Source organism: Otolemur garnettii, unplaced genomic scaffold, assembly GCF_000181295.1.
Source record: "Otolemur garnettii isolate 467f Iridium unplaced genomic scaffold, OtoGar3 scaffold00092, whole genome shotgun sequence".
Taxonomy (NCBI): domain Eukaryota; kingdom Metazoa; phylum Chordata; class Mammalia; order Primates; family Galagidae; genus Otolemur; species Otolemur garnettii.
In genome coordinates this window covers 1,103,478-1,125,977 of record NW_003852487.1, presented here as the reverse complement: position 1 = coordinate 1,125,977, position 22,500 = coordinate 1,103,478, and the positions used below count along the sequence as shown (strand labels likewise).

The 22,500-nt window shown below is 54.3% G+C and overlaps 1 protein-coding gene across 2 annotated transcripts in view; it reads right to left on the bottom strand.

Annotated features, from left to right (window-relative positions):
• Positions 1-22,500, bottom strand: part of TNRC18 (trinucleotide repeat containing 18) — a 99,303-nt gene that overhangs the window by 53,487 nt on the left and 23,316 nt on the right. For both annotated transcript variants that reach the window (XM_023516526.1, XM_023516527.1), the window contains exons 3-10: positions 16,504-16,659; positions 14,084-14,209; positions 12,028-13,677; positions 3,941-4,043; positions 3,464-3,669; positions 2,931-3,077; positions 1,927-2,117; positions 231-660 (exon numbers count right to left, since the gene is read on the bottom strand). In XM_023516526.1, the coding sequence (XP_023372294.1) occupies positions 231-660; positions 1,927-2,117; positions 2,931-3,077; positions 3,464-3,669; positions 3,941-4,043; positions 12,028-13,677; positions 14,084-14,209; positions 16,504-16,659 (3,009 nt within the window). The remainder of the gene's footprint in view (positions 1-230; positions 661-1,926; positions 2,118-2,930; positions 3,078-3,463; positions 3,670-3,940; positions 4,044-12,027; positions 13,678-14,083; positions 14,210-16,503; positions 16,660-22,500) is intronic.

The window sequence follows — 22,500 nt, the reverse complement described above, 5'->3', positions numbered from 1 at the left end:
ACTTCTTCTGGAGCAGGTTCTAATATGACACTGCCACTGAGGCAGGGCTGGAAGAGACTGTGCCTTACTGCACCTGGGCCTCCATCCAGAGTCCGGAAGTGGACCTGGCACATTGCAGGTGCTCAGTAGAGACTAATGAACACACGAATAACTGGGCAAAAAGGGACCAGATCCTCCACACCAGAGCTGACTAGGGTTTGAGCAGACCCAAAGGATACAGCCACACCCACCTGAGAAGAGGGTCTGGAAGGGGCTGGGGGATTCCTTTTCCAGCTCCAGGTCCTTCTTCTCGACAACATTCTCAGGGGCCTCCTCCTTGCGGGTGATGCCAGGAGTAGGCGGTGGGGAGGCAGGCGGTGGGCTGGTGGGGTGGGCACTGGGGGTGGCAGGGTAAGCATAGGCTGGCGGCTTAGACACGTCCTCCAGCTTCTGGATGACTTTGGCCTTCAGGGCAGCCACAGGGGATGCTCGGGGAGATGGTGGTGGGCTCACAGCCTTGCTGTAGGTGCCTGTGGGGCCAGCAGATAAGCCAGGGGGCTTCCGAGGCAGCAGCCCTGGGCCCGTCGCGGCCAAGCCAGCCTTGCCTGTGGCCTCCAAGTTCCGCTTGCCTGCCTTCTCCTCCATGTCCGTCCGGTGCTCTTGGGCTTTCAGTCGCTCCTGCTGGAGAGGAGGCCAAAGGGAGGGTCAGTGTGGCACAGGCCACCACCCAGCACCTGCCCTGTCCCCAGGGTCCCTCAGCCTGGGGAGAACCTCAGGCAGCATCCAGGGTCCAGGCCACCATCCCCTCCCAGGCCTGAGATGGACATTCCATCCCAGCACACATGTAACAACTACAGCATTCCATGCAGAACCTCCCCCCCACCCCCACCAAGAAGCAGGGCTGGGGGTGGGGAGCCTCAGTGGGCTCCTTCAGAACAAGGCTAGAGGGGTCCCTGCAGGGACCCTCACAGACAGGGCACAGAGGCCAAGTGCAAGAGATGTGGGAATGAGGACTCCAGAAGATGCAAGAGCTGCCCCACATCCAGCCCTGGCTGCCTCCATGGAGTGCTCACAACCTCTGAATGCCTTCCTGCATCATCACTTCCAGGTCTCAAAACACCTCAAGGGGGAGCTGAAGGAACCCGTTCCTGACTTTGATGAGGAAATAGGATAGAACCAGTTCCATTGACAGCCAGTGCACAAAACATACTGGGAAATGCCCCAGGACAAGCTGCTTGCACAGTTACTAACACCCCAATAGTTGGGGGGTTACCCCTATCTCCTAGAGAGTTCGCTGAAGTCACCGGCCCAAGAGCCACAGCCAGACCAGGCAGAGAAAATTCAGACCCAGGGCTCGGGCTCAGGCTCAGGTGCTTGCTGCAGCTGCTCCCGAGGCTGACTTCTTAGGAGGAGACAGTGCTAAGCAAAGGACAGGCATTCTAGAACACCTTCAGAGAGACAGGATGACTCTGGACTTTCCGAGTCCAGCCATATACAAAGCACCCTGTCTCCTATCTCATGCATGTAGGCCACTTAGGCTGCAGAGGCAGCCGGCCAGGCCTCCCTGTGCCTGTCGAGGGGCTGCCTGGAGGGAAAACGCCACACTGGGTTCTGGCAGCAGCAGGAGTCACAGAGACTCCATCAGCAACCATTCCAAACTTCCGCAGTCCACAAGGTGATCTCTCTGCCTTGATTTCCCCACTGTTCCCTGTCTACCCAAGTTCCATCCACCTCAGGGCTTTTGCTTACAATGTTTCCTTTGCCTAGAGAGCTCTTCCACGGCCGCCTCCTTCACATCTCCACTCAAATGGCCTCCTCTAAGCCCACCCTGACCACCCACCTCTACCTTTGGCTTCACCTGTAACAGTTCAGCATTTTTGCTGGTTGACTTTTCTGCCTCATCAACAGTGGGGACTTCGGGGGGTCCACCTTGTCCCCAAAACTCACCACCAACTGGGCGCTCCTCTGCAGCTCCAGGGCCTGGGCTGCCTGCTGCTGCAGGTACAGGAGTTCCTGCTGCCGCAAGAAGTGTTGCTGGGAGAAGAGCTGCAGCTGCTGTGCATGGTGCAGGGGGCTGCGGCCCGGCGGGTATAGGGCAGGCCAGAGGGGCGGCACTGCAGCCCGCTCCATCAGCTCCGCTGGGGAGAACAGACAGGGCTACACCTGCTTCCCAACTCCCACTATCCGTCATACATGGGGAAGCAGAGGCCCAGGAGGGCACCTACATAGTTCTGCTGGGGGCAGGGGACTGTCCCCCTCCACTTGCCAGATGTACATGCAGCTCAAACCCCAGGACACAGCCCCATACACATCCCAGACCGCATAGCTAGAGCAGGCCAACATGTGGGCTTGTACTAGGGTCACCATGGGACTCAATGCCTTCTCCCACTCCCCCTAGTGATCTGCAAAGTAGATTCTTTTTTTTTTTTTTTTTTTTGAGGCGGAGCCTCAAGCTATCCCCCCCTGGGTAGAGTGCCATGGCATTATAGCTCACAACAACCTCCAACTCCTGGGCTCAAGCGAGTCTCCTGCCTCAGCCTCCCAAGTAGCTGGGACTACAGGCGCCCACCACAACGCCCGGCCAATTTTTTTTTTTGGTTGCAGCCATCATTGTTGTTTGGCAGGCCCGGGCTGGGGATTTGAACCCGCCACCTTAGGTGTATGTGGCTGGCGCCTTAGCCAATTGAGCCACAGGCGCTGAGCCTGCAAAGTAGATTCTTATAGGGATAAGGGCCCCATAAGGGGCTCCAAGCCCCCATCCAGGTTGCCCAGCTCTGGTTTCCAAGGGAAGAGTTCATTGAAATAAGAACTCCAGGGCTTTAAAATACCTGGAAACCGCTGACATCAGGGCATTCTCTCTGAATCCCGGTTTACCTCCCACCTCTGTTTTCTGATGGGCTGCCCACCCCCCAGTAGGAGGCCCCGCCTACCACACAGGGAGGTCCACTTACCAAAGTGAGGCAGGTGATCACTAGGAATGACCACCAGTTGGCCCGACTGGGGATCCCTGACAAATTGGTAGGCTGATGGCAGGGAGCCCCCCAAGCCAGGTGGGAATGCAGGGGCCATGCCCTGGTGCAGAGAGGGAGGGCCCAAGCCTAAGGGGAGAAACCCAGTCCCATGTCAGTGCTAGGAAGCCCCAGACTATTTGTCCAAGGGAAGCCCAAGGACCAGCACCAACCTCCTGTCCCTGAATCTCTCAGGGGATCCAGGGAGGGTAGGGGCCAAGGGCAGAGGGGTGATGGCGGGCTAGAAATAGGCTCCCAGAGCCACCCCACTGGGTGCCTGCCCCACAAGAGCATGGCAGAGGGCCAGAGAGGCAGGTGCCATTGTAATTTGCCTCTTTGGACAAATGAGGGAAATGAAGGCCCAGTCTCCAGCCAAGGGCAGACAGCAGCCAGTTCTAAGCCCCCATCCTGCCCTCAGCCAGCTCCCCACCCTGCCCCTTCCCCAAGGGGAGAGAAGTTCCCCACCCTACACTCACCATAGGGGTGTCCAGCAAGCCACATGGATGTGCTGCCTGAGCGGGGCAACCAGGGGTGTGTGGCCAGGTGGGCTGCAGGGTCAGCAGACCAACGACCTGAGCCCGCCAGCGCCGGACCCCCAGTTACCATGAGGTTGGGGTTTAGGCCATTAGGAGCACAGCTAGTGGGGTGTAAGCGGGCCAAGTCAGCCAGTTCCTTGCTTTCCCTGGAAGGAAGAACAGAAGCATCATGACGACTCTGAAAGCCCAGGGGATGGACAAGACAGAGAACGTGGGGGTCACTCAAGTAACCAGCAAATGCCAGGTCATAACAAAGGACAAACCCAAGAAAGATGGATGGGCAGAAGGGCCCCCAAAGTGGGTCCCACACTTAGCCCCAAAGCTGAAGAGCAGAGTTCTGGACCAGGGAGCTTCACCTCTCAGGACTGAGACATAGGCCCTCCTCCCCCAGGGTCCCTAGGCCACCCCTGCCCTCACCGGAGCAGTTTCTCTTGGTCCCGGTCCAGCCGTGCCCCAAGCAGCCGTTCTTCCCGGTGCCTGGCCCTTTCATCTGCACAGTCCTCATCTGCTCGACCATGCCCTGCAGGGGTGGTGGGAAGCAGGTAGACATGAGCCCCCAGCCAGCACTCCCCCCACATCTACGGCCTCCCTGGGCCCCTCAGAGTCCAAATAGGTTCTACGGGTACCAAACAGTTCCTATGCCCCATCATTTCTTCATGACCCACAAGTTCCGTCCAAACCCTGCTTAGGGTCCATCACTCCTTACCCCTAACAAGCCTGTTTCTGTCACCTATACAGACAACTGTGGCCATAATTAGACCAACACCCTTGAGTGTTATCAGAAAATGTCATAAAAAGTATCACATAGCAATAAAACGTGAGGCCAAGAGCACATAATAAGGCAGATCCCAGGGTATGGTTTGCGAGGATAAGTGGAATCCAGATGGAGGGAGATCACAGCCCAAAAAAGTACCCAGAAGCACAGCCAGACCTGAGTCACCATTATTCCCACTCCACTGTTCTATCTGTCCCAACACAGTATTTTTTAAAAAGCAAGATAGAGAAGAAAAACAAAAAGCACTATCCACTTGGGGGACAGTGCCCATAGCCTTCAGAATGGGAGATGCCACCCAGCTGCCACCTTAACAAATGCAACAGGCAGGTCCTAAGCACCAGCCCTGGAGCAGAGGAAGAGCAGGGGCTATGGAGGGCATCATTTGTCCCCTGTCCCTCCTCATCTCTGTGCCTGCCCTGGCCTCTCGTTCTGGACGTTCACACAATGAGCCAGAGATCAGTACCTGTCAGGCAGGCACAGACACGGGCACAAGGGGTAGCCAGCCATTGGTGGGAGAAACCACATGTGTGTGTCTGGGAAATCTACTCATCAGCTCCAGGTGCCACTGGAAGAGGCTTGGTCTGGCTGGGGCTGACACCTTCTCACACACACCTCCCCCGCCAGGGTACTATGAGCAAACACCTGCAGCTACACTTTGGCCTCCAAAACCTAGCCTGGCACCAGTGGTCCTCGGGGCTCAGCCCCCCAGCAGAGACATTGCTACTCTGCTGAAGATAAAGACCCTGGCCAGAGTCCCTGTGGGGTTTACAGCAGTCCCAAGTTCGTGACATCATGGGTAAGGCTCCCCTGTGGAATGCTGCAGCCAAGTGTCTCCCCATCTTCATTCTCCCTTCCTATATCCCCAAAACCAGGAGCTCCTAAAGAGCAGTGCCCAGGAGAGGCTCAGGGATGTGGAGTTTCTCCCTTTCCCTTTAGGAAGGTGGGATCTGCCCAGATCCCCAATGGGGCAAGTGTGCCAGTGAATTTCCAGGAAGCCCGACACAGGGATGGCCTATACTGATACAGGCGGCTGGACATGGGCCTCAGAGGTGGACCCAGGACAAATGGGCATCTCAGTGTACCCTGAAGCAGAAAGGAAGGTTCCCAGCAGAGAGGGAGCCCATATGTCTTCTTGACTCCCCATCTTCCCCACCCAAAGCCCCCACAGGCAAATCTGGGGCGAGGCACATCCCTGGCCACCTGCAAAGTTACATCCTATAGGCCATCATTGACAGAGGAACTGAGCAGATACCTTAGCTGAGCCAACTCAAGGCATTTGGGGGAGGCCCAGTCAGACCCCTGGCCACCCACATCAACCCCTATCAAAGCAGAGCTTGAGTCCACTCCCCACCCTTCAACAGGAATATGAAAGGCCCTGTTTGTGGACCCCAGGGGAAAACTGAGGCCCAGAAGGGCAGCAATGGGCTGAGGCACAAGAGGGCCCTCCAGAGTCCCACCACCGTGCTAAAACATCAGGGTATGTGCTCAAGCTTCCTTGTCCCATGGGAGATGACTGCCTGGCTGAATCCCCAGGGTTCAGCCACCTGAAGTGCCACCCTCATGCCCACTGGGCCCTCCTGCAAGCTAGATTGGTCTTTGAGCATGATGCTCCTGGTGCTCCATGGTCCCAGGAGCTTCCCTTCCCAGATGCCATCTGCACCAGAAACTTATCTGCTGGCTGCCACATCTCAGGACACCTGTTCTCCCCATGTCCACTAAGGCCAGAGCCCCATGCTGCTCCAGGCAAGTTCAGTTGGTCTTTTGAAGAAACATGACATGCCCTCCATATCTCACCCCTGCACTTGGCTGGGAGCCAGCTCAACCGTCCTCATTCTGTGGTGTCCTGTCCCCTGTAATCCCCACTCCCACCTGTTGCCCCACAGAGCCAAGCTGACCTGGAGTATGCTCTCAGCTTGTGTGTATGCCAGTCACACTCATCCCTCCATTCCCTGCCTTAGGGCCACCCAAAGTGCCCTTCCCCTGGGCTACTCAACCTCCCCCATCAGAATTCAGCTTCAAATGCTATTTGCTCCAGGAAGTCTTCCCTGACCATCTGTCCTCTGTCACACTACTCTGTTTATCTCCCTGATAGCACTGACCACAATGTGCAGCTCTCTGCTAACTATTCACTGTCTGTCTCCTTCATCAAACTGCACTGCTCTGGTTCTCATAACCCCATCATGGCTATCCACCTGCCTCCTCCTGGATGCCTGGTAGAAAGGAGGTACCCAATACACATAGTGGACGGGCGAATGAATGGACTCTAGATGAAGAGTGAGCGGCACAGAGGGAATGGCACCTGCAAAGGTCCCGAGGCGGGGGAGTGCTAAGGAGTAGTCCCTTGGCAAAAGTCTCCCCCACGCTCATCACTAGCAGCAACTACTCCATTATATATCACATCCTGCACATCATGGCCACTAAGTGCCCAAGGCTGCAGGAGGCCATAGTGGCTGCAAAGAGCAGGCCAAAGACAGCTCTGGAAATGAGGTCACATGGCATGCATAGATTTTTTTTTAAGGGGAGAGGGGAAGCCATCAGGAGCTCTCGGCAGGGTCTCAGCATGATCTGCAGAGGTTTTGAAAATGCTCCTCTGGCCACCCAGGAACAAGTGAACAAGTACTCGCCTCCCTTCTGTGCTGAGCTTCCATGTGGGGATCAGGTGAACACACGCAGTGCTCCCATAAGAGCTCTCAACCCAGCAAGGGGAACAGCTCCTCTGAGGTACACAAGACAGAGGGCTAGCCCACTCTGAGATCCTAGAAACACAAGACCCCAAGCCAGCCCCTTAGCAAGAACTATGGACACAGACACTTAAAAGCTGCCTCTGTGGCTTGGCACCTGTGGCTCAAGTGGCTAAGGCGCCAGCCACATGCACCTAAGGTGGCGGGTTCAAATCCAGCCCAGGCCTGCCAAATAACAATGATGGCTGCAACCAAAAAATAGCCGGGTGTTGCGGTGGGCGCCTGTGGTCCCAGCTACTTGGGAGTCAGAGGCAGGAGATTCGCTTGAGCCCAGGAGTTGGAGGTTGCTGTGAGCTGTGATGCCATGACACTCTAGCCAGGGGGACAGCTTAAGGCTCTGTCTCAAAAAAAAAAAAAAAGCTGCCTCTGTACCAACAAGGGCCTAGGTCCTCCACCCACAGGAACTCATTCAACACCTTCAGCCTGAAGGCAGGTCCCCAGAGGAGAAACTGAGGCTCAGGGAGATAGAACTATGCCCAGGTCACAAGGCTAACAAGGAAGCATCACAGCTGGGATCAGGGTGGGTCTTCCTGACTGAGGTTCATGGCCCCATGCAGAGAACCAGCACAGGGTGGTGCCAGCGGTACAGGGTAGGCATTGGGGTGCAGGGCCCTTTCTAGCAATATCCTTGACAGCCCCATTGTAGGCCTGTCCAGTAGCCCAGCCCCACACCAGGACCCACAGGGGTAAGACAGTCCCTTGTCAAAAGTCTCCCCCACACTGGTCATTGGCAGCAACTGCCCCTTCATGCATCACATCCTGCACATCATGGCCACTAAGTGCCCAAGGCTCAGGCTGGAGGCCCTGTTCCCATGGCAACCACCTTCGGGACTCCATCTGATTAGCCCAGTAGATGCAGCTACCGAGACTCAAGCTGATACATCATCAACACACAGCTTATACCTGGCTCTGCCCTACCCAGCTGGCCCCAGGCCATGAGGACACCCTCTCAGCCCTTCCACCCAGAGCTGATCCCAGCCTAACTCTGCCACAGACATCAGAGGCATATGGGAAGTGGAAAGAAGAGATGGGCTTCAGCTCAGGGTTCCTGCTCAGCCCTGCCTTGCCTCTACAGGCCTTAGTCTTCCCCTTTGTGAATAGGCAGAGTAACAGTCTCCCTCTGCAGGAACCTAGGCAACAAAAGCCAGTCCTTCTGGGGTTGCTGGCATGTGGCAGCCACTGGCTAAATGGCAACAATTGCTCTTATCTGCTGGACTTCTTGGGCACAGGGGACCAATGTCGTGGGGTTCATAGGTGTAGGTGATGCCTGCCTTAGTCCATCTCAAAATCCAAGATTCCCTGAGGCCAGACCTGGATCCTACGTGACTATCTCGGAAGCAGACCTGGGGCTTGTAGACACTGCCAGACGCCTGAATAGGAGCGGATAAAAGAAAGTCCTATTTATGAAGCACCTAAAGCGTGCCTGCCAGCCCAATTGGCATCAAGCAAATGAGATGACCCAGGCCCCAAAAGGCTCAAGGCTCTCGGTCAAGGTCACACAGCTACAAGGGGCAGAGCCAGGATCTGAATCCATTGACAGAGGCAGAAGGTTCACTCCAAAAAGAAAGAAGCGGGGCCAAGACCCCAGGATACCAAGATTGACAACCATCTAATGAGCCAGTGGGCCAGATGGCTTGTCCCAGAGCCTCTAGCTCCTCCCCAAGAGTCTCTTCTTCTTCTTTTTTTTTTTAAACAGAGTCTCGCTCTGTTGTGTATACTAAAGTGCAATGGCATCAGCCTAACTCACAGCAACCTCAAATTCCTGGCTTCAGTGATCCTCCTGCATGTCTCCAGAGTAGTTGGGACTATAGGCACCTGCCATAATGCCCAGCTAATTTTTTCTATTTTTAGTAGAAACGGGGGTCTCGCTTTTGCCCAGGCTTGTCTCCAACTCCTGAGCTCAAGGGATCCTCCTGCATTAGCCTCCAGAGTGCTAGGATTATAGGAGTTGTGAGGCACTGAGCCCAGCCTTCTTTCCCTCTGGAGAGGCTAGGCTGCCTGGAGAAAAGCCACCACTTCTTACAGGTTTTTTTTGTTTTGTTTTGTTTTGAGACAGAGTCTCACTATGTCACCCTTGGTAATGTGCCATGGCGTCACAGTTCACAGCAACCTCAAACTCTTGGGATTAAGCCTCCCAAGTAGCTGAGACTACAGGTGCCCGCCACAACATCTGACTATTTTTTGTTGCAGTTGTCATTGTTGTTTAGTTGGCCTGGGCTGGGTTCGAACCCGCCACCCTCGGTGTATGTGGCTGGTGACGTAACCACTGTGCTACAGGTGCTGAGCCGTTATAGGATTTTTTTAAGGAGAAAAAAGAATCTAGATGCCTACTCCACAACCCTTAGCACCAACGGAGAAAGACAGCTTCAGACAAACCCCTGAACATCACATCTCAAAACTTCTACCACACCCTCCCTCCCTTCTTCTCATGTTCTCTTGAACATAACCTAACCCCTCCTGAAGGGCAGAAGGCTAGGCGCAGTGCCTCACACCTGTTCTTTCTCTTTTATGCATATACACAAACATATACATTCATTCATGGCTTCCTGGGCACAGGTCCCTCAGGCACAGGCCAAATACTCTGGGCTCTAGATGGGCTTTGGGAACCCCCAAAAATGTGCCATCATGTCACAGGAGCATCCTCCCAGAGAAAAGGTTTGAAGAGATCTGCTTCCCAGGGGGACCCACAGTTCCAGATCCCTAAGCAAGAGGGTCTGTCACCACCAAACCAGCCACCTATAGTCTAAGGGCTGCCCATGTCTTCTATCCCATCCCACCCCCAGGGTCAGAGGGCAGGGCTTCTCTGGCTCCAAAGGAAGACTTCCCTGGCTCCAAACATTCCCTAAGCATCACTCACTCTGAGCCAGCTATGCTGGATGAAAAGAATTCTAAGACCAGAGAGAGCCTCACCTCCTAATTCAAAATCCCAAGACTCCTAGTCTGCTCCAAAGATGAAATGACACCTGTAACTTAGCTGGAGACAGCTCATGTCAAAGGTGGCTCAAAGAGCAGGTGATACTGGGCCCTGGGATGAGAAGACATGGTGTGTAGGAGTAGGTAGAGTGCTGCAGGTAGAAGGAAGGTGTGGTACCAGATCCCCCCAGACTGTCTGGGGCAATGGGTTGGTATGAAAACATTACTAGGAGATGCCATCTAGAGTGACTGAAACCCAGGCCCCTATCCCTGAGGGCAATACAGGACAACAGAGAGGGGCATTCAGATGGTCCTATGTAGACCCACAGAGTGCACACACATTAGTACAGCAGCCTGTACCTTCCTGGACTCATCTGGGAGAAGAACAGCTGGACCAAGCCGTGACAGGAGCAGCAATGTTGCTCCCTGTGGACCAAGGATGAAATCCAGGGAGGCACCGGGAGAGGAGGCAGGGGGACACCAGGCCAAGGGGTAGTGGAGACCCAGCCTATGCAGTAAAGTCTGGGAGATGCAGAGAGGAGGGCTTTGTGAGTGCCACAGGCAGGGACCCAGACAGAGGGCCAAGTGGGAGCCTACAGAAGATAAGTGTGGGGCACAGGGTAGAAGCTGACTATTGAGAGGTCCCAGAGGCAAGGAGCAGCTGGATGTGGCATTCCCAAGCCCTCATCAGGCACACTAAACATGACCTCAGTTGGCTCAGCAATATGCCATCTTCTAGGCTGACCAGGCAAGAAGCTCCAACAAACAAACTTTAAGTATCAACTCTCCAAAATCCCAGGAGGCATCTCAACAGTAAAATGTACAAGAGACATGAAAAAATGCAACCAACTTATCAAATTCTGGAAAAATATTCAAACCTCACCAGTAACTAAAAGAAATGTATCATTCTTTCCTACCTAAATTAGCAATGATCTTTTTTTAAATATTGAAACAAAATTCTAAGGAATGTAAAGTAAAACATAAAATGCACAAACCATTAACAGGCACTTAACATGTCGAACTAATTACCTAAGGCAGCACTTAGGAACTGAATGTCAGGATCCTTCCAGCACTCACTCATCCACTCATTTGTCAAACACCTACTATGCAGTCCCACACTGACCTTACCAAAATAGGTAAGGCAACAGTCACCTCCCTGAACAACATGGGATTGAAAGTTTAATGTGTGTTTATTCCCAAGAATCTCTATTCTTAGAAAATGACTCAAATTATCACAAGGGCACAATGCACAAAAATATTCAATGCAATACTTTGAACACAAAACTTCAGAGAGAGGGGAAACACTGAAATGCCCACCAAGGGAACATAGAACTCAACTATGGTATACGCCCTCAACAGAATATTAAAGGCCATAAAGGCTCAGCGCCTATAGCTCAACTGGCTAAGGCGCCAGCCACGTACACCTAAGGTGGTGGGTTCGAATCCCCAGCCCGGACCCGCCAAACAACAATGACGGCTGCAACCAAAAAAAAAAATAGCCGGGCGTTGTGGCGGGCGCCTGTGGTCCCAGCTACTTGGGAGGCTGAGGCAGGAGACTCGCTTGAGCCCAGGAGTTGGAGGTTGCTGTGAGCTGTAATGCCACGGCACTCTACCCAGGGGGACAGCTTGAGGCTCTGTCTCAAAAAAAAAAAAAAAGCCATAAAAAAAAATGATACTTATAAATAGTCTACAATATTACCAGGGAAAACGACCCACACTGTAGTATGTGAACCACGCAAAAGCCCAAGATGTTACATTCACTAAGATCTCTGCAGGTAGAAGCAAATTGCACAGGAAAATGAATTCAGGGGAAGATACAAAAGTGTTCAGGGTATTGGGAAAAAATAATGGTCTTTTTTCTTCATTTTCCTTTCCTGCATTTTCCACATTTTTCTATGTGCATAATAGAAGTAGCAATAAACTTTCAACAGCAGCTGCAGCCCAAAAGTGGGATAAAGGACCAGTGGCACTCAGAATGAAGGGAGAGGTGACAGTGCCAAGGAAGGAGGGCAGGAATCAGGGAGAAATGGAGAGTGGAGGTGGGAGGGTGAGGAAGAAGGGGGGCCAGGACCTACCTTTAACATTGCTCAATGACAGAGAACGTTCCTGTTCTGCCAGCCCAGGCCCCAGCCGGCCACTGCCACCACTGTCTTTCTGCCGGGCAACAGCCACCGCAATGCCCACTGGCGGGTGTCGAACTTCTGCCTCACCCTGGGCACCAGAGCCCTCCCGCCCGAAGGCCTTGGCACTCTCAGGCCTCTCCGGGTCCCGCTTCAGCTGCCGGCCCCCACTTGCTGCAGGGACTCCAGGGTGCGGCAGACGGGCCTGAGCACGGGGGACACCCGCAGTAGTGGGGACCGGCTCAGGTTTCATGGTGCCCAGGCCTCCAAATGGACTCTTCTTGCCGCAGCCACCAGGGCGCACAGCAACTGCCTCCCGGGCGAAGCTGCCACTGTACTTGATGAGGCTCTGCATGGCCGAGGCCTCTCCAGGTCCATGAGCTGCTGGGTGCATATCGGCACCGGGCCTCCCGCAGGACGCCGCAGCACGTGGCAGCGTGCCCCCAGGGTCCAGGTAGGCCTTCTTGGAGGCAGCCACAGCCTCCTCCTCAGCGCGGCTGGCATGGTGGTGCTGCGCAGCCAGAACAGCCATCTGAGTGGTGGCAAAGTTCCCGAGCTCAAAAGGCTTCCACTTGTGTTCAGGGCCTGAGGGCGGAGGTGGCCTCCCGGGCTCCAGGCTGAAGAGTTTGGCTGCTTGTTGGGCTGCGGAGCCGGAGGAGCCGGCTGGGCCGCGGGGCACACGTTCACAGGGACGCGGTTCGGCCTCAGGCTTGAGCAGTTCCTTGGCCGGCAAGTAGGCCCGGGCATCCGGAGAGGCGCGGGTGGCCCGCACTGGTGGGATATCGGCGGGAGGCGGCCGCTTGAGCGAGCGGATGACCGAGTTCTTCTCGCGCAGGCCTTCGGGCCGGTCTGGTGGCCGCGGGGAGCCAGGAGGGGCCTGCAGGACCCCAGGCCTTCCTGCCTCCCGCTCTCGGGCTCTGGCATCACGTGCTTGCGAAGCAAGCTGGATGGGCCCTGGCCGCTCGTCAAAGGTTTCCACGGAAGGCACAAAGGTGGGCGCCACCACTCGGTGCTCACGTCCTGGCTCTCGGAAGACGGTGTAGATGCCGGCAGGTGCGGACGCAGATGGCGCAGGCGGCCCCTTGGGTGGCGGTGGGGGCAGCGGCGAGGCACAGGGCCGTGGCCCAGGAAGCAGGGCCTCTGTGCGCCGCAGCAGCCGTGCGCTCTCTTCCTGCCGGACCGCCTCCTTGACGCCACTGCGGCCCACCTCAGCCACCAGCGCCGGCAGCCCCGTGTCCCCTGTTCCGTTGCACATGCTCAGGACCGATGGCTGCAGTGCGCTCTTGCCCTTGGGTTCAGTTAGGAAGGGCGACAGGCGCTCAGCCAGGCGTGGATGCCCTCGGTCCTGGCGGCCCTCACCCCGTGCTTCCTGGGTCAGGTCCACGACACCACGTGACCCTGCTGCCTCCTCACGGGCACGCAGGTCTTTCTTGCCGAACAGAATGGGAGGCTCCCCGACGACCCGGCCCGCCCGCTCCTTGGCCGGACCTTCCCGCGACGAGCCTTTGGCTGGGGCACCTGAGGAGTGTCCACTGGGAGTCCTGGTTGATGGCGTGTGAGAGTGCAGGGTACCCGCAGCCCCTGGGGCGGGCAGATAGAAGCCGTCTGTGGAAAGAGTGTAACAGTGACCCAGGGCCATCTCCCACTCCTGCCAGGGCAGAAGGGGTCCTGTGGCAGGGACAAGGAGGGTCATGAGCAGCACAGTCCCTGAGGGCAGGCTCTGGAAATGGCTGGAGTCAAGTTTAAATCTACTGTGGCCACCTACTAACCTTCCCGAGACTCAGTTTCTTCATCTGTAAAGGAGGTGAGGGACTGTTTCTAAGAGCTGCCAGGAGGGTCTGTGAGGAGGACAACAAAAAGGTCCCAAGGCTAGGGCTAGGGTCTCAAAAAGGCATCTGGGACAGAGCTGGTAGCTGCCTGGGACAGTGGTAAGGGCCCTAGAATAGCCCCTGGGAAGATCCCCATGCCACCCCCTCCCAGCCCCATGGTCTCACCACTCCTGTTCTCTGACCTTTTTGGGTGTCAAAAATGCTGGGCTGGCCCAACTGGCTGAGGAGGGGGCTTCCACTGCTGGGTGGCTCTAGGTGGCTCAGGTGGAGGTAAGGTGGGCACAGCCCACTAGGCAGATGGGAGAAGCCTGAAAGAGAAAAGAAAAAAGCCGGACTGGACCACTTCATACCTCCCAGGAGTCTCCTTCCAGCATTTTCCTTCTCTTGGAAATAAACTATATTAGCAGTCAGCCCGTGGTGCATGAACTCCAGAGGTTTCATACCAGTTCCCCTGGGAGATCCTCGCCCCTCCCAACCCTGTGACTTTGGGCCTCCCTCCAGGCCCAGGAAGCCCTCAAGACCTTAGGGTATCAAATGCCTCAAGAAAGAGATCAGTTGGATCTTCCAGCAAGGAAGAGATGGTGGTAGCTCCCCAAGCATTGTCAACTGCTTTGCCACTATTACACTCATTTAAATCTCAGAAACAACCTAGGATGCAAATGCGTTAATATCTTCATTTTAGAGACAGGAGGAAATCTAAGGCTCAGAGAAGACCACTTGCCCAAGGTCACATAGCAAGAACCCTGGCTTTGAACCAAGATAATCAGACCCTTCAGCCATGACAATTATCCTCAGTCCAACATGGGTCCCTTCTCTTCTGTGTGAGCCTGGGCTGGTCACTTGCCTTTTCTGAACCTCAATGGACCCAGCATCACCGGCTGCCAGAAAGGAATTCCTTCCGCCAAGGATCCTCCCAGCCTCCTGAAGGCCCCCCACTAGCAATTCCCAGAATCAAGACCTTGCAGGACAAAGATAGGAAAGGGAGAAAGAGAAGCAGCAAGTCACACACAGAATAGAGGCCCAAGAGGCCATTTGAACCAGAACAGGTTCCAGAAGGCGGGGCTGTGAGCAAGGGCCCTGATACTCTTCTTAAGCCCAAGATCCTACAGGACCCCAGGCACATCAGAGATGCCTGCAGGACCTGTATACCCCGTGCCCCCAGTTACTCCCTCTGAAGACAGGGACACAGAACATGTCTCCCGCCCACTGGGACGATCTTTTCCCCCAGCACCACCTGATGCCATTACAATCACAAAACCAAAGGACCAACTGACACACACTTCCTCATTTGCTCATTGAAACAGAGCTCTGGTGCAGACATCGGGTCCCTCTGCTTTCTCATCTATAAAATGGGCCAAACAGCCTCCACCACAGGGCTGGCTCTGAGGATAAAGTGAGCTCAGCACGCAATGCCTGGACAGAAAGCAGTGTACATGTTTGCTGTCATTATCCACCTGTATTTGCTGGCAAAAGAGAAGCTGGTAGCATCAGAGGCAGCTTTAGTTCTTCCATCCCCCTGCAGTGCCCACCTAGGCTGACTAAGGTGGGAACCAGGTGGGACCCCAGCCAAGAAAAGCAAGACACCATCCCAGGCCCAGGCAGGACAGCCCCTTCTGTGCAGGGTACACACCCTGATTCCTGGATTCAGATTCCTTCCCCAGGGGGCCTGGAAGGAGCGGCTTGGTAGTTCCACCTGTACAAGGAGCGCAATGCTATGAGGACTGGAAGGGTTCCTGTGGCTGGGGGAATCTCTGATTATATCTGTTTCCTTCTGTGGTACTCCTTCTGAGTAACCATCCACAGCCTTATCCTGAAGGATTCAAGGTGACAGCAAATACTCAGTAGACTGAGGCCCACAGGAGGAAGTGGGGAAGCCGTGTGTACTCCCAAGCTGCAATCTTCCAGGACCCAGGGGAGAAGGGATACCCAGCAAGAGGGAGGAGCGACTAGTGCCAGGTTCCTGTCAAAGAGACAGAAATACAGGAGGCATTCAGGGTCCCTAGGCCTGTCCCTTCACGGATAGAGAGGAAAGTGAGGCTCTAGGGAGGTGAGAATGTGCTCAGGACACGTAGGAAGCCAGGCTGCACCCCCACATCCAGGGGCATCACTACAGAGTTGCAACAAGAGAGCCCAATGGCCCTGCACTCCACTTTGCCTACAGTTACGAAGGCGCCTACTATGTACCAAGGAGCCAGTGCTGGGCAGAACAAACCTGGCCCTGCCCTTAGGGTTCACAAATAATCACACAAATATTCTATTGTCATAAGTGACTGGTGGAATGGGGTGGAGGTGGGGGAGGAGTGTTTGTGCTAGGTTCTAAGGAGGAACCCTAGGTAGCCAGTGGGGCAAGGTGAGGGGCTGCAGGCAGAGAGAACGGCTCAGCTGCAAATGCCCTATGACAGCAACAAGAGGATGCAGAGTTTTTGAGGAAGAACAGGGAGGCTAGGTGTTCAAGGCTGGGCCCCACCACATCCAATGAGGGAGTGATCCTGAAGGTGGAGGGGAGTGGGCAGATTTGAGAAGTGCTGGGGACATGATCGCCAGAATGGCGGGGACAGTGGCCCAGCAGCCCTCAGCCCCGCCCACCTGGCACGCTCCTTACCTTCATGGGCATGTGCAGCCCACAGCTGCACCATGGGCAGGTTGCTGGGGGTAGGGGAGCGGAAGGAGAGGTCAGAGGGCAGGGACACCGGGCTCCCATGGGATGAGGCCGAGGGCCCCATCCCGCTGGCCACAAAGCTGCCCAAGAAGGCCTCGCCTGCAGAGAGAAGGGGGCCGTCAGGCAGCCAACCAGGCTACCACCACCCTGGCCCACCACCCCGAGACCCCACACTACACAGAGCTGACACTGGGAAACCAAGGAGACCTCCCCCAGCCCAAGATGGGCCACAACATAGGCCTGGAACAACAGAATCGCAGGGCTTGAGAAAACTGCAAGACCCCAGAAGACAGCCAGAAGGAAGCCCACTATAGGTGCTCCTACCTGGGGCACCCAGCACCCTCTCAGGAGGGCTTTACCAACCCTGTTATTCACTGAGCCCAGATCCAGAAGAGCACTATTCTCTTCATTTGCAGATGTACACCTTAGGCTGATAGGGGGAGTAGGGACTTCCCCCCCCCCCCGCCACCAAGGGTCAGGTTCTGAGCTCTGCAGAGCTCTTGGACCAGGGCAGACTACCTGCAGGGAAAGGATGGCCCCCCGCAGCAACCCTATGACCATTTAACAGATGAGAAAGCTGAGGCTCAGAAGTAGAAAGCACCTAGTCACACAGCCAGCGAGCAGTGACTCCAAATGTACCCCCGGCAGGGTGTCCCAGAGCCCACCAGCACATGAGCTACAGTGAGTTAGGAGATGAATCAGTGAACAAACGGAATAGCAAGAAAGGGAGCCCTACCTAGGACCATCCCTCCAGACAGAAGAACCCACACTTGGGGCACTAGGGCTCTGTAGAAACCACAGCCACCCTGCCCCATCCCATTCAGCCAGACATCTCCTAGCTGTACCCCCAGACTCTTCCCCACAAGCCCCAATGTTCCAGGCCTGAGGGCACAAGACAAAGAAAAGCTGCCAGCTCTACAAGCCAGGGGCTTCCCTGATGACCTTGGGCAGCTCATCAGGGAAATGGGGTAACAATGCCTCCCTTTGAGAATTGCAGTGAAGAGGGAAACACATGTTTAACCACGACAACAATAGGAATGATAATAATAAATAACAAATAGCAGCAGCACCCATTCACGAAAAGCTACCAGGCCCCAGGCACTTAGCAGGCAACTTCAAATCCTGCCAACAACACCCCAAGGAGATGGCAGCACAGCCTGAACATAGAGCTGGGCACAGAGTCACCAAGCACACCACCACCCTCCAACTGCCAACTCTGGCATGCCTCCAGCCAAGAACATCTGTGTCTACCCTCAAAAAACCCTCTCCAAGTCATTGTTTACAGGTAGCACAGAGGAGAAGACTGTGTAGGGTGACAAAGACAGCCCTACAGGGGGCTCACAGACCCTAACTTAACCTCTGGTCCCCTATAGTCCTCTCACACAGGGCTACATACAGCAGGTACTCACAGGCTCTCACAATGGCCATCCTAGCCTCCTGGGGTACACATGAGAACACCAAGGCCAAGAGGCAGGGCCTCCACCTCAGTCCCCCCAGAGCAGGGACAGCAGAAGTAGGGGACAGATGCCCGCTGGCCACATGCGCCATCTTTACCGCTCATGTCTTCCCCGCCCCCCACCCTGTGCACTCCAGCCCCAGCCTCCTCACCAGACTCTAGAGCCAAGCCCTCGGGACCCAGAGCCATGGTGGCCGGTTAGTCCATCCATGCGGCCCAAGCTAGAGCAGCAAGGCCTCTGGGCCCTGCCAAGCCAAGCTTCCTCCTTGGTGCAGCGGGTGGGGGGGGGACGGCTCCGGAAGCCGGCAACCAGAGGTTTGCGCAAGGGCTTACATCAGCCACCAGCTCTTCCTGCCCAGGCTGCACGGAAGCCCCATGGCCCAGGCCTGCCCTGCCCGGGCTTGTGAAACCCGCCTAGCGGCACCCAAGCCCCAGCCGGATGCCAACCAACGGCTCCTGCCCACTATGGGCCAGCCGGGGCCCCAGAACCCCAGACCTGGGCCATCAGTGCTGCTCTCAGGCCCAGGTTTGCAACTCTGTCAAATGGACAGTTAGTCCCTCCAACTATCAGGACCTTCCCCATATCACTTTCAAAAGCTAGTGGGGACTCGGTGCCTGTAGCTCAGTGGTTAGGGTGCCAGCCACATACACCCAGGCTGGCGGGTTTAAACCGGGCTGGGACCTGCTAAATAACAATGACAACAACAACAACCAAAAAAAAAAAAAAAAAAAAGCCAGGCATTGTGGCAGGCACCTATAGTCCCAGCTACTTCGGAGGCTAAGGCTAAGCCCAAGAGTTGGAAGTTGCCGTGAGCTGTGACGCCATAGCCCTCTACCGAGAGTGATATAGTGAGACTCTGTCTCAAACAAACAAAAAGCCAGTGGGAAGCATGCCCTGCAGGTCCCTATTGCTACCACCCCTCCTTCTAGAACCTTCAGGCACCAGTCCCAGCCTACTGAACCTGATCTCACTCAGCCCCACCTCCAGCCCCTCCTTGGCCCTAAAGAAGCCCCCCAGTAGCCACGCAACACAACCAGGCCCCAGTGTCTCCAGAACCACCTGTTACAACTTAGAAACACGTCTGTCACTGTCAGCCTGGCTGTGCATCTAATGCCTGTCTCTCCCCCACAGAAGGAATACTCCCTCCCTGAGGGCAGGGACTTATCTGCCTTGCTGTCTGCCACAATCCAGTGCCCAGGACCTGGCACCCTGTAGCCACTCCATTTTTTACTTCCTTACTGCATGAGTGTCACTTCCAGGCTTACAGGGCCAAGGTGGATAGATACAACCCCTGATCCACAAGAGGGACTTTCAAGTCATACATAACGCAGCTCAGGATACCCCAGACTGTCCTATTGGCCCACTTGGGATACAGATAGGGATGCAGGCAGGTATCTGAACCTCACCCCATGTCACCAACATCTCTAGAATATCCCCCTACCCACTGCTCACACTGACCCCCCTCAGGGCTCTGGGAGCAGTGACAGGTGCACCAGCATCTCCAAAGACTTTGCTGGAATCCTTCAGCCCAACATGAAGTGGGGGTCTCCTTCCCTCCTTTCCATCTTGGGCTGGGCTCAAGGCGTGGCACCCTAAACCAGGCCTCCCCCTGGTGACAGAAGACCTCCATGCTACCTGCTCATTCCTCCAATTATCTCTCAATACCTTAGAACAGGAATTTTCAACCTGTGGGTCGTGACTGTATTAAAGGGCCGCAGCATTAGGAAGGTTGAGAACCATTGCCTTAGAAACTAGGATCAATGACTGTCAAAAACTAAAACACACCCACTTAGCAACAATAACTTATCATTTATAATATCTGCCAGGAGCACAGGGTGTTATGCAGGCTTAACCGCTCTGAGCATAGAAACACCCAGAATTGCACACTAGCAATTGTTGTCCAGAGCAGAGGACAACTGAAAACCCAAGGTCACAAAGAGCACCAGGCTCATACATGGGTGTGCCTGGGAGAAGGTCGCCTCTGCTCATGGGCACTGGGTAAATAAATGACAGAAGCACTACACCAACAGTAACAGACAGACATTCTATGGCAGTGCTGGGCAGTGTGCTAGCCACCAGCCACGTGTGGCTACTGAACACTTGGAATGTGGCCAGTGAGACTGAAGAACTGCATTTTTTATTCTATTAAATTTTAATTAACCGATATTTAATTTAGCAACAGTCTAAGCCTAAGTTTTCTTCCCTGCTGGAAATGAGAGGGGGCATTAGATAGGAATGGCCAGTACCAGTGTCCCTATAAGGAAGGGGTCCCACCAAGAAAGAGGAAAGAAGTAAATCCTGGCCCAGATGCCCATTTGGTCTGTGACTTTAGGTGATTTTCTCAATGTCCCCAAGGCTATGTGAAATGGATTATGTAGTAACATCTACCCCTCCGGGTTGATGTGAAGATGAAATGAGTTCCTATTTGTAAAATGCTTTGAATAGCTTCTGGCATGAAGTAAATGCCATGTAATGTTGGCTATTATTATTATTTTATTCTTATTATTTATAGTTACAAAATGAAAAGCTAAGCAATTCCTCCAAGGTCAGAGCCCACTCAGGATCCCTTCTTTTACCCAAATGTCCTTCCTTACAATAAAAATCTTATTTTGAGCCAGCTGCGGTGGCTCATGCATATAATCCCAGCACTTGGGAAGCCAAGGTGGGTGGATTGCCTGAGCTCACAGGTTTAAGACCAGCTGGAGCCATAGCGAGACCTCATCTCTAAAAATAGCCAGGTGTGGTGGCATGCACCTGTAGTCCCAGCTACTTGGGAGGCTGAGGCAAGAGAATCACTTAAGCCCAAGAGTTGGAGGTTGCTGTGAGCTGTGACACCATGGCACTCTACCAAGGGCTACAAAATGAGACTCTGTCTCAGAAAAAAAAAAAAAAAAATCTTATTTTGAAATCAGGGCTGTTGGTCGCATGTTATGAATACATTAAATACCACTGAATTTTAATATTTTCAAATGGTTAATTGTGTGTTATGTGAATTTCACCTCAAGTTTTTAAAAGAAAGCATGATCTCTGTTCCCTGCCTCAGAATTTGGTGCTGTCTCCCATAGCCAGGCCAGGCTGGCCCAAAGACCCACTTAACTATCCAGGCCACCCCAAGGCTCTCTCCCAGATCCTGGCTTGCCCTCCCACAGCCCTAGGAGTGAGGGAACCTTGTCACCCCTGCTGACATTAAAAAACTGAGTGCCAGGGACCAAGTCAGCACTGAGTCTGGCACTCTTGCACACCAGCACCTTGGCCTAGGAACTCGCCACGCCAGCAACACCCAAATCCATACATGGGTTCTGCTTTTACCTTTTTCTCTACCCCAATTTTAGTCCCTGGAAAAGGAGGTGGCACACAACCAATAAGGGCCCCCAGAAGGGGTCCAACCACACCTGCCCTACAGAGAGGCCACATACCCATGCCTTCAGTTGCAAGGAAAAGGAGACATTTTGTTTTTAGAGTGAGAGTTGAACAAAATCCTCCAACAGATGAGCCCCCAGAGCAGACACTTCATCAGGCTTCGTAAACAACCTTGGCTCCACACTGAGCCCCTGCCTGGGGCAGATGCTCCATTGTGTGCCCACATTGACAATCTCTAAACCAGCCCCATCTGACAGAAGGAAACTGAGGCTCAGAAAAAAGGTACAATGTGCCCAAACACACACTTCACAATCCAAGAGTTATAAAAGGTATTTGTGAGGGGTAGGTAAGAGTGAAGAAAGTGTCACCCCTCCACAAATGCCATGGCACCTCCCCTCCCACAGGCACCTTCTTGGGAATCTCTGCTTCTGGAACAAATATTTAATAACATTAACCATACAAACAACAATGGGCTGGGAGCAGTGGTTCATGCCTACAATCCCAGCACTTTGGAAGGCCAAGGATGGAGGACTGCTTGAGGTCAAGAGTTCTAGACCAGCCTGGGCAACACAGCAAGACCCCTTCTCTACCAGAAATAGAACAAATTAGCTAGGTGTGGTGCTAAATGCCTGTATCCCAGCTACTCAGGAATCTGAGACAAGAGGATCGCTTGAGCCCAAGAGTCTGAGGTTGCAGTGAGCTGTGATGATACACCTGTGCTCTAGGCAGGGCTACAGAATGAAATCTTCTCTCAAACAACAACAACAAAAAAAAAACAGAAAAAGCAGACAGTGCCCATAGCTCAGTGGGTAGGGCACTGGCCACATACACCCAAGCAGGCAGGTTTGACCCCAGCCTGGGCCAGCTAAACAACAAAAACAACTGCAACAAAAAAATAGCTGGGCACTGTGGCAGGAGCCTATAGTCCCAGCTACTTGGGAGGCTAAGGCAAGAGAATCGCTTAAGCCCAAGAGTTTGAGGTTGCTATGAGCTGTGACGTCACAGCACTCTACTGAGGGCAACACAGTGAGACTCTGTTTCAAAAAAGAAAACAGGCTCGGCGCCTGTGGCTCAAGTGGCTAAGGTGCCAGCCACATACACCTAAGGTGGCGGGTTCGAATCC